Raw genomic sequence first — 8,912 nt, 5'->3', positions numbered from 1 at the left:
CTTTTTGTAATATATTATGACTATGAATGGAAAAATTCTCCTTGCTGGATGATTGATGTCGAGTGTATTTTACTTTTCAGTTAGTTTTTGACAACTATACTGAGGCTGAATGTTCCGACGCGTCTCCTACTGCATCACAATCCGCAAAAATTCTCGAAAATATGTCCTTGGACATTTCTTCCTGTCCTAACTCGATGAAAAAGGAGATGGAAGATCTTCGACAACAACTTCAGTCGATGAAGAAGCAATCTATGACTGCCTTGGAGCAAACACGAAAATCATCGGATCGTGAACAAGCTGCTCTTCTTTAGGCGCATGAATCTCTTGAGTATTTATTGAACGCTGTCGTAAAACGATGGGTATGGTTTAAAAGACCATGTTTCCGCATAATCCCTAGCCTAAAGAATTTACTGGCCTGATAGAGAAGTTCAAAGACATTCAAGCTGTTTAGAACCTTGTCAAGGCGCAGATGATTGCCGGGGCGAAATTTTCCCTTACCTGGGTAAAAATTCTCCACTCAAAGATTAATCTTGATAACATCGTGAAGGGAGTCATTTCGAGGTGTTCAAAAAGGAGGATAAACCTCGGCCGATTTATCGAAACGGTACAAGATCCTGCCGAACAAATAATTGATAAGCTGCTCATGATGGATGCTGACTTTAATTGGGGTGGTCAGCACGATAGCTCTACCCGCCAAAATATAGATAGGTGGATGTAATGACTACATTGACTTCGAACCTGTACAAATATATTATCTATGTTGTATGTATTGTTGCGCGAAGCAAGTTTTTTTTTACTGTGCACTCCTTTGTTGTTTTACTATTTTTGTTTTCGCGAGGCTTTTGACTAGCCAAGGCGAAGTTTCTGACCGAGCCTCCGGGTGTCGGGTAGCGATAGTATTTTGGTTGCAATCTTCCCGCGAAGTTTACACGAAGCCAAGGCGAATTTATTTGTAATATTTTGTCGAGTGAAGCTATATTGACCTTGCGGGTTTTAGCCCCAGAGCGTTATTTTGCATATTATAAGATGAAAAAACTTCCGATACCACTATTTTTATTTCAACCATATGCTCAACTCTCTCATGACCATTTTTCGGATCACACCTCGAACGACACCTTGGACATTGCTTGATCTTGTTCATGCGTTATCACATTCTCTTGAGACACACTATGATTTTTTATTTCACTTGATTGCATGTTCCAAGCCGTGGTCAACCATGGCCCACACGTCACACATGAGCCAATCATGATCACAACCTAGAGCCATGTCATGAATTCTTCTACTCCCGTATTGTAATCTTATCAAGATCTTGATCCGCAATGGCTTAACTTATAAGCTAAAGCAAGACAACGTTTGAGTTCCACACACAAACTCCATTTTATTTTACTTTCTTCTTTTTTCAACTTTGAATCCAACATATGGCCTTTAAGCATTTCCTATGAAAAAAACCATTAAAATACAACAAAGTGAAAACATAAGTCCATATGGATTGTCATTTATTGCCAAAATTACACATGGTCCAGGCTACAACATGCACTTTCAGCCACTCTAGTATTTTGGGAGAGTGATCAAGGAGATTCAAGTCCCTAGAAGGTCTTTCTGATAAGCCAATATTATTCAGGATTTAGAGAATCAAATTTTGAAGCACATACTTTAGCTAAAACGACAACTGGCTTGTCAATCGGTCGTCATTCACTCTGCTTGTATCTCTTTGAGACCTGGTGAATAAAACGGGCAAGTTCTCTCAAATAAAGAAGCAGGATCCGTTGCCGTCAAAGCAAAATTGGTCACGTGCAGCCCAACTGGTCTGCACCTGCTACCATCTTCTGAGAAACAGTTCGATATGACGTACTTCATATCGACATGGCAGTCACCAGTCAGTAAAGCAAAACTAAACTAAACTAAACTTTATCTCACATTGGAGTACCTTTTGAAACGTCCATGTGAGAAAAAGATAATGCTGTAAAGCAAAACTAAACTTTATCGACATGGCAGTCACCAGTCAGTAAAGGGACGCGGTGGTGAGGTGCAAGACAATCCATAAACCATTGCAAGCAGTTTTACTATGTTCTCAAACTTCTATAAGATCAGCGAGCCTTACAACTACCCAAACATCAACAAGCACACACAAATACAATGACACACCGACAGCTGCAACAAAATCTTTACAGTATGCGCCAACTGAAACTAAAAAGACCAATAAAAGCTTACAATACATACGTGCCCGAAGTTGAATCTTGGTATCACTATCAGACTGCAAAATCACAGTGTTTCACCCTGCTCTCGTGCCACAGAGGTTGAAAGGATAGCAAGGCTGTTATTCAAGAATGTCAGTGCTGATTCGCAGTCTGAAATAATTTTTGTGACGGACGAAGGCTCGTTTGAATTCGAAAGTGACCCAGCAGCCATCGCAGAATATGAATCTCGCAGGCTCCTCAAATTTCCAAGGAACTGCAAATCACAAATAAAAACACTCAAGTCAAAGCATGTTTGTATGACCAAGGTTAACATTGCAAGGACTTGACCAGAGTACGCTAACTAGTTGAAAAATGCATGGATTATAAGAGCTGAAAAGGTTAGAAAGCAGAGATGGTATTGTCAGATTTGTCACTAAATAATTATAGCCGAATTCTACATAAAGACATACTATGCTATCTTATACGTTTCTACTCCCTCTGGCCCTAAATACTTGTCGCAGATTTAGGCAAAATATAGGCTAAAATGTGTCTAGATTCATTGAACACACGAGAAGTACTTAGGGGCGGAGGGAGTAGATCAGTAGAATACTTCATAGAGCAGAATACAAGGAGCACTCACTTAACAGAGCTTCCAGGCATTCACAAGATGTTCTTGTCCTCCATGGGCATTTCAAATATAACAGCAATAAGGTTTCTTACTGAAACTATTTTGACAAGACAAAACAAATCTCTTCATGCTGTAGGATAATCAATTGCCTATGGTAATAACCAGTTTAGAAACTTGACATGAACGCCATAGAACTATGATAGTATTATGACATACTGAGTGCTTACTAACTAATGAACTTTTACTATTTTCATCACATCAGAAGTTCAAATAATCACATCATGACACGTAGGCCAGAGATGGACACGAAATTTAAAGTGAGCAGCAGAGTCACCAATAAATGAATGAAGCATTCAAACAGTACCTTTAAAAGTGTGTTATATGCCTCTAACAAGCGATTAGCAGCTGGACCAAATCCATGCAACTGTGGCACCTCCATCATGTGCGTCCAAGGATGAATTTCCTACAATGACAAATAACTTCTGTTATCTAACAACTCAAAATACATGGAAAATGGTAATCAGAAGTAGCAAAAGATATTCATGTAAAGGCTGTTTGTCTGGAATGTATAGGAGATGCATAAGATAGTTACCTTAGTGTATATCATGTTGAAGGATTTAACTGTTTCGAGGAACGATTGCAAATGTTCCCTCAGCTTCAACTCTGTCTCGGCATAGTCTTCATTTGGGTTATAATCATACTGAGCAGCAGAAACTGCACTGTTAGCGCAAATAGCATACTAAAGAGTACTATCAACAAACTAACATTGTATTGGCATGCATGAAACTTTCAGATAGAAGTGTACAAATTGATTTCAAATAAGACATTGTTAGTGAATAATGATGATATAAAAACGTGGAAAAACCAAACATCCTGTGTTTTTAACTCTTATCTGGAAAATAAATCCACAAAATGCAGATTACATGGCAATAATATAAGCTTGGAGGGCCGTGGATGATAATATGCTAGATTTTCTCTCATAATTAGCTTTCCAGTATAAATTTCAAGCTTCAGAAGCAAAGTACTACAACTATATGGATATAGTTATACATCTGAGGGGCCAGCCCAAATTAGAACAAACATGGAAATATGAAGGGATTTCTGTAAATCCACATCTCAACATACCTTAGATGCCAGCTCCTGAACCATTTGTTGCAGATTTGACATCTTTTTAGTATACTCAGAGAGCTTCAACTCTAATTCTGCTATGTCAGGCCTGCCAATGAGATTCTAACTCAGTAACAGAGAAAAGAACTGTGGAGGCAATAAAGATTCATACCATAGAAGGAATTATATGGGCACTTGCAATATGTGCCCTCTAAATAATACAATTATTAAGAAATACCAAATCCGCGTACGTACAAGGGGTAAATTGATTGTATTTGGACATCTGCGGGAAAAAGCTTGCACTCCTCTGAAAAAATTTGGGCCTGTTTCTCTGCAATTGAATCCACCAGTTGTACATCCTTTGCCAACTGCTCATCAATACTACAAGGGGAGCAACTTGTTAGGTGCTCTGTGTTTTACATGCCCTTCTATGAGGTTAAAACAATGTTTGATACTTTATATACGATATAATGCAGTGCTGGAAAACTGAAAATAGCTACCGATTGCCAGAATCTGACCAATGTTTTTGTATAATCCGAATAGCAAAAGTATGCGATAGACCGACAGTAAAGTGTAAGACCAACCTCCACTCTGGATTGTCGGCATAGCAACTAGCTTCCACCAAGTCAACAATTAGACGGAGGAGCTCCACCCGCTCGTCGTAGCTGCCTCTTCCCTGAAACCCCACAAAAGACGGCACCCGCTGAATCCCTGTTTGCGATTCTCACCACACCTCAAGAGATCCCGTGTAGCAAAACAAAGCAATACTCAATAACCGCAGGCACAGAGAGCGCATTTGCCTCACCTGAATCGCCTCGGTGTCGACTGAAGGCGTGATACCCAGGAAATTCGCAATCTCCGCCAAGTCTGCAGAACCCCAAGCATTCCATCATCATCAGCACAACGCGGAAGCATATCCAATTCGTGGCCGCGAAACGAGTGCAACTGGAACCTTACGCTGGATCCTGCTGTTCTCCTCGTCGCGGTCGAGGCTGTCCCCCTGCCAGTTCTGCTGCGTGAACGGGGATCTGTCGCCCAGGAGCCTCCGGAGCCACAAAACACAGAAACGAAACCCTCAATCAATCTCTAAACCGATTAAATCCCCAGAACCCGGGCCCGGGGTACAGCGGAGGACGGAAATGCGGCGGGCGCGGGGGTTGGGGGTGGTGCGTACCGGAAGAAGAGCCACTCGAGGAGGCGGTAGCGCTCGACGCCGGCGAAGAGGAGGGACTGCGCCGGGGCGCTGGCGCGCGGGTAGGCCAGCACCGCCAGCTTCCGCTGGATCTCCTCCATCTGCTTCGACGCCATCGTGCTTGCTTCGCTCCGCTCACGGCGCCGGCCGGCCGATGGTTGTGTTGGGCTGGTGGATCGAGCCGGCGGGGAAGGGACAGCCCAACAACGAGCGAGATGACGTCACGGTTAGAGCGTTTATTTATTTTTCTTCTTCTATAAATCGAGTTATTTTTCGGTGATTTTTGACAAAAATAACCCTTTTGTCAAACAAACGCACTGAATGACCCTCTGGCCAAACTATTTCACTGGCCTAACCTTTTTGTGGCACCCTTCCAAGCGGTGCCACACCTGTCTGTGTGGCGCACATGCGAACGACGCCACAAATTCTGGCCGATGTGGCACGATCGACGCTGCGCGTCGTTGACCAGCCGATGTGGCAGAGAGTGTGGCGCCACTCCCGTGGACGCCGCTCGGAAGGGTGCCACATGCCCACTTATGTGTGGCGCCCGAGCCCGCCCCAACCTCTTCTTCTCTTCTTTCCCCTTTCTGTGGTTCACCCGCAACCGCCGCCGGTGGCCGCTTCTCCTCCGCCCCCACCAAATCTTCCACGGATTCCATAGATCTGGTCGAACATTTCGATCTCCATCCATTCTTCAAGGTATTTCCCTTCGATTCCCTTCGATTCATCCAAGATTTGCTCGGATTTAATTCGATTTAGATGTAAAATTTTAGATGTTGAAATCTATATTGTAGTGTATGTGTTGAAATCCATAGCCTCATGTATGTATGCGTTTGAACCATAGATTTGTTGAAACCCTAGATATGAAATTTTAGATGTATGTGTTAAAACCCTAGGTATGTATGTGTTGAAATGCCTAATATTTGCTTAGGAAATGCATCCTATTGTCTTACATATGCCTAGTATGTGCTTAGAAATGCCTCATATTTGTTAGGAAAACCAAAATCTATAATATGTATGGTGATAGTATGGTAGTACTTATTGTGTGCATTTGTGAAAAGATGTAGGATGGCATGGCTCCTCGATGATTACTATGACAGGGAACACCGGGCCCATTATAAGGCGGACCTAGGGCAGGTACTAATCTTTTTTTGTTAGCACCACTTGTTTTATTTGCTTGGATATGGCATAATACTATGTGTCTGTATGTGCTTATAGGTTCTTGATCCCTTGAAGCTTCGTTACCACGGTAGAGTGCATGACATGTCGTATGAAGAGCAGTACATGGAGCACATCGAGCCTACCGGTTTTCTCCCATTCATCTCGCTTGTAAGTCGGGGGGCCGCCGAACATGAACGTCGCGAGCCTCTTGGAATAATTTGTTTCCCGAATGGTCGCATCTATCCATATCTTCGTGATACCTCTTTGTCTTTCTTCTTCCACGTTTCACAATCTTCCATTCCGGATCTGGCCAAATTTGGACTCCATGATACTCCGGCCATTGTGATTCGTCCAAGTACGGAGAAATCCTTGGGGCCCATGTCCTTTTTGTGTTTTCGATGGAGAACTCGGACTCCCGAACGGTGAGCGGGTGATTATAGTCCACACGTCTAGTGCGTGCCGCTATGAGCAAGTGAGAGCAAGCCAAATGAAGCAAAAATGGCCTCTTGCATGAGAAATCACATGTCTTTAGGGACACATGGCAAGCCCGGCCTCCGTGTTGGACACCACCTTATGTGGTGCCTCCCGTCTCATTCATTTGATAAACCCACTCGACATTATCATAACATGTAGTTGTTTGGGAGTCCACCTTCTTCGATTGAAATTGCATGAACTCATCAACCTTCGTTGGAACTCGCAGTTCCTAGCAATTTCCTTCTCCGTTTCTTCGGTGTAGTTCTTAAAATAGACATTCAATTTCACAAATGTGTATTGAATTAATGCCGTCATGGGCAATACACAGACACCCTTCAGCACATTGTTGAAGCATTCAGCCATGTTGCTTGTCATTTGACCATACCTCCTCCCATCCTCATCATAAGCTCGTGTCCACTTTGACCGAAATATAAGGTGCCTATCAAGAAACTCATAACCACTTGCGTTAAGCTCTTTGTGCTTCAGCAAGCCATTGTATAGGTGTTGGAGATATGCTCTTCTCTAGCTTTTATGAGAGCATTTGTAATATGTTTTGTAAAGGCCAAATTTATAGCACTAGCATTGGGACTTTTAGCAAGTTTTTGTAAGAACTTTATAACTTCATAGATGTGACAATCATCAAAATCTAAATCATTATGACCTACAGCAATGGAATCATTGTCCCCAACATTTTGAAAAAATTCAGCAGTTTTATCAGTTTCAGCAGTTTTAGCAGTTTCAGGTAATTTTGCACGCTTTGCACTAGGAGTAGAAACATTGCCAACACCAATTATTTTACCATTGATAGTAGGAGGTGTAGCAACATGTGAATCATCATCATTACTAGTGGTGGTAATAGTCCAAACTTTAGCTACATTATTCTCTTTAGCTAGTTTTTCATTTTCTTCTCTTTCCCACCTAGCATGCAATTCAGCCATCAATCTAATATTCTCATTAATTCAAACTTGGATGACATTTGCTGTAGTAACAATTTTATTATCAATATCCTTATTAGGCATAACTTTCAATTTTAAAAGATCAACATCAGAGGCAAGTCTATCAACCTTAGAAGCAAGAATATCAATTTTATCAAGCTTTTCTTCAACAGATTTGTTAAAAGCAGTTTGTGTACTAATAAATTCTTTAAGCATGGCTTCAAGACCAGGGGTACATTCCTATTATTGTTGTAAGCATTCCCATAAGAATTACCATAACTATTACCATTAGCAGAAGGATATGGCCTATAGTTGTTACCAGAATTATTCCAATAAGTATTGTTGTTGAAATTATTACTTTTAATGAAATTCACATCAACATGTTCTTCTTGGGCAACCAATGAAGCTAAAGGAATATTATTAGGATCAACATTAGATCTACCATTCACAAGCATAGACATAATATCATCAATCTTATCACTCAAGGAGGAGGTTTCTTCAACAGAATTTACCTTCTTACCTTGTGGAGCTCTTTCCGTGTGCCATTCAGAGTAATTTATCATCGTATTATCAAGAAGCTTTGTTGCCGCCCCCAAAGTAATGGACATAAAGGTACCTCCAGCAGCTGAATCCAATAGGTTCCGCGAAGAAAAATTCAATCCTGCATAAAAGGTTTGGATGATCATCCATGTAGTCAGTTGATACGTCTCCGACGTATCGATAATTTCTTGTGTTCCATGCCACATTATTGATGTTATCTACATGTTTTATGCACACTTTATGTCATATTCGTGCATTTTCTGGAACTAACATATTAACAAGATGCCGAAGTGCCAGTTCCTGTTTTCTCGCTGTTTTTGGTTTCAGAAATCCTAGTAACGAAATATTCTCGAATCGGACGAAATCAACGCCAAAGATCTTAGAATCCCCGGAAGCATCCGTAACACACCGAGAGGTCGGAGGGGGCCACGGGGCCACCAAACTATAGGCCGGCGCGGCCGGAGGGGGCCGCGCCGCCCTATGGTGTGGCCCCCCGTCGCCCTCTCCGCGCCGCCTCTTCGCCTATATAAAGCCCCCGGATCGAAAACCCCGAGAAGAAGAACCACGATACGGAAAACCTTCCGGAGCCGCCGCCATCGCGAAGCCAAGATCCGGGGGACAGAGTCTCTGTTCCGGCACCCTGCCGGAGCGGGGAAGTGCCCCCGGAAGGCTTCTCCATCGACACCGCTGCCATCTCC

General features: G+C 42.4%; 1 protein-coding gene across 1 annotated transcript; it reads right to left on the bottom strand.

The window, feature by feature from the left end:
• Positions 1-2,022: 2,022 nt before the first annotated feature.
• LOC124666119 (AUGMIN subunit 7-like) lies at positions 2,023-5,220 on the bottom strand. The gene is made up of 9 exons (XM_047203471.1): positions 5,087-5,220; positions 4,870-4,955; positions 4,718-4,779; positions 4,497-4,588; positions 4,168-4,293; positions 3,931-4,021; positions 3,398-3,505; positions 3,170-3,268; positions 2,023-2,451 (listed from the first exon to the last, which is right to left on the bottom strand). The coding sequence occupies exons 1-9, from the start codon at positions 5,218-5,220 to the stop codon at positions 2,263-2,265; spliced, it is 987 nt and encodes a 328-aa protein (XP_047059427.1). The 3' UTR covers positions 2,023-2,262.
• Positions 5,221-8,912: the final 3,692 nt, after the last annotated feature.

The sequence above is a fragment of the Lolium rigidum genome, chromosome 6 (assembly GCF_022539505.1).
Source record: "Lolium rigidum isolate FL_2022 chromosome 6, APGP_CSIRO_Lrig_0.1, whole genome shotgun sequence".
In the NCBI taxonomy this organism is placed as follows: domain Eukaryota; kingdom Viridiplantae; phylum Streptophyta; class Magnoliopsida; order Poales; family Poaceae; genus Lolium; species Lolium rigidum.
The sequence above is the reverse complement of the archived record's forward strand: the minus strand, read 5'-3'. Positions and strand labels throughout refer to the sequence as shown.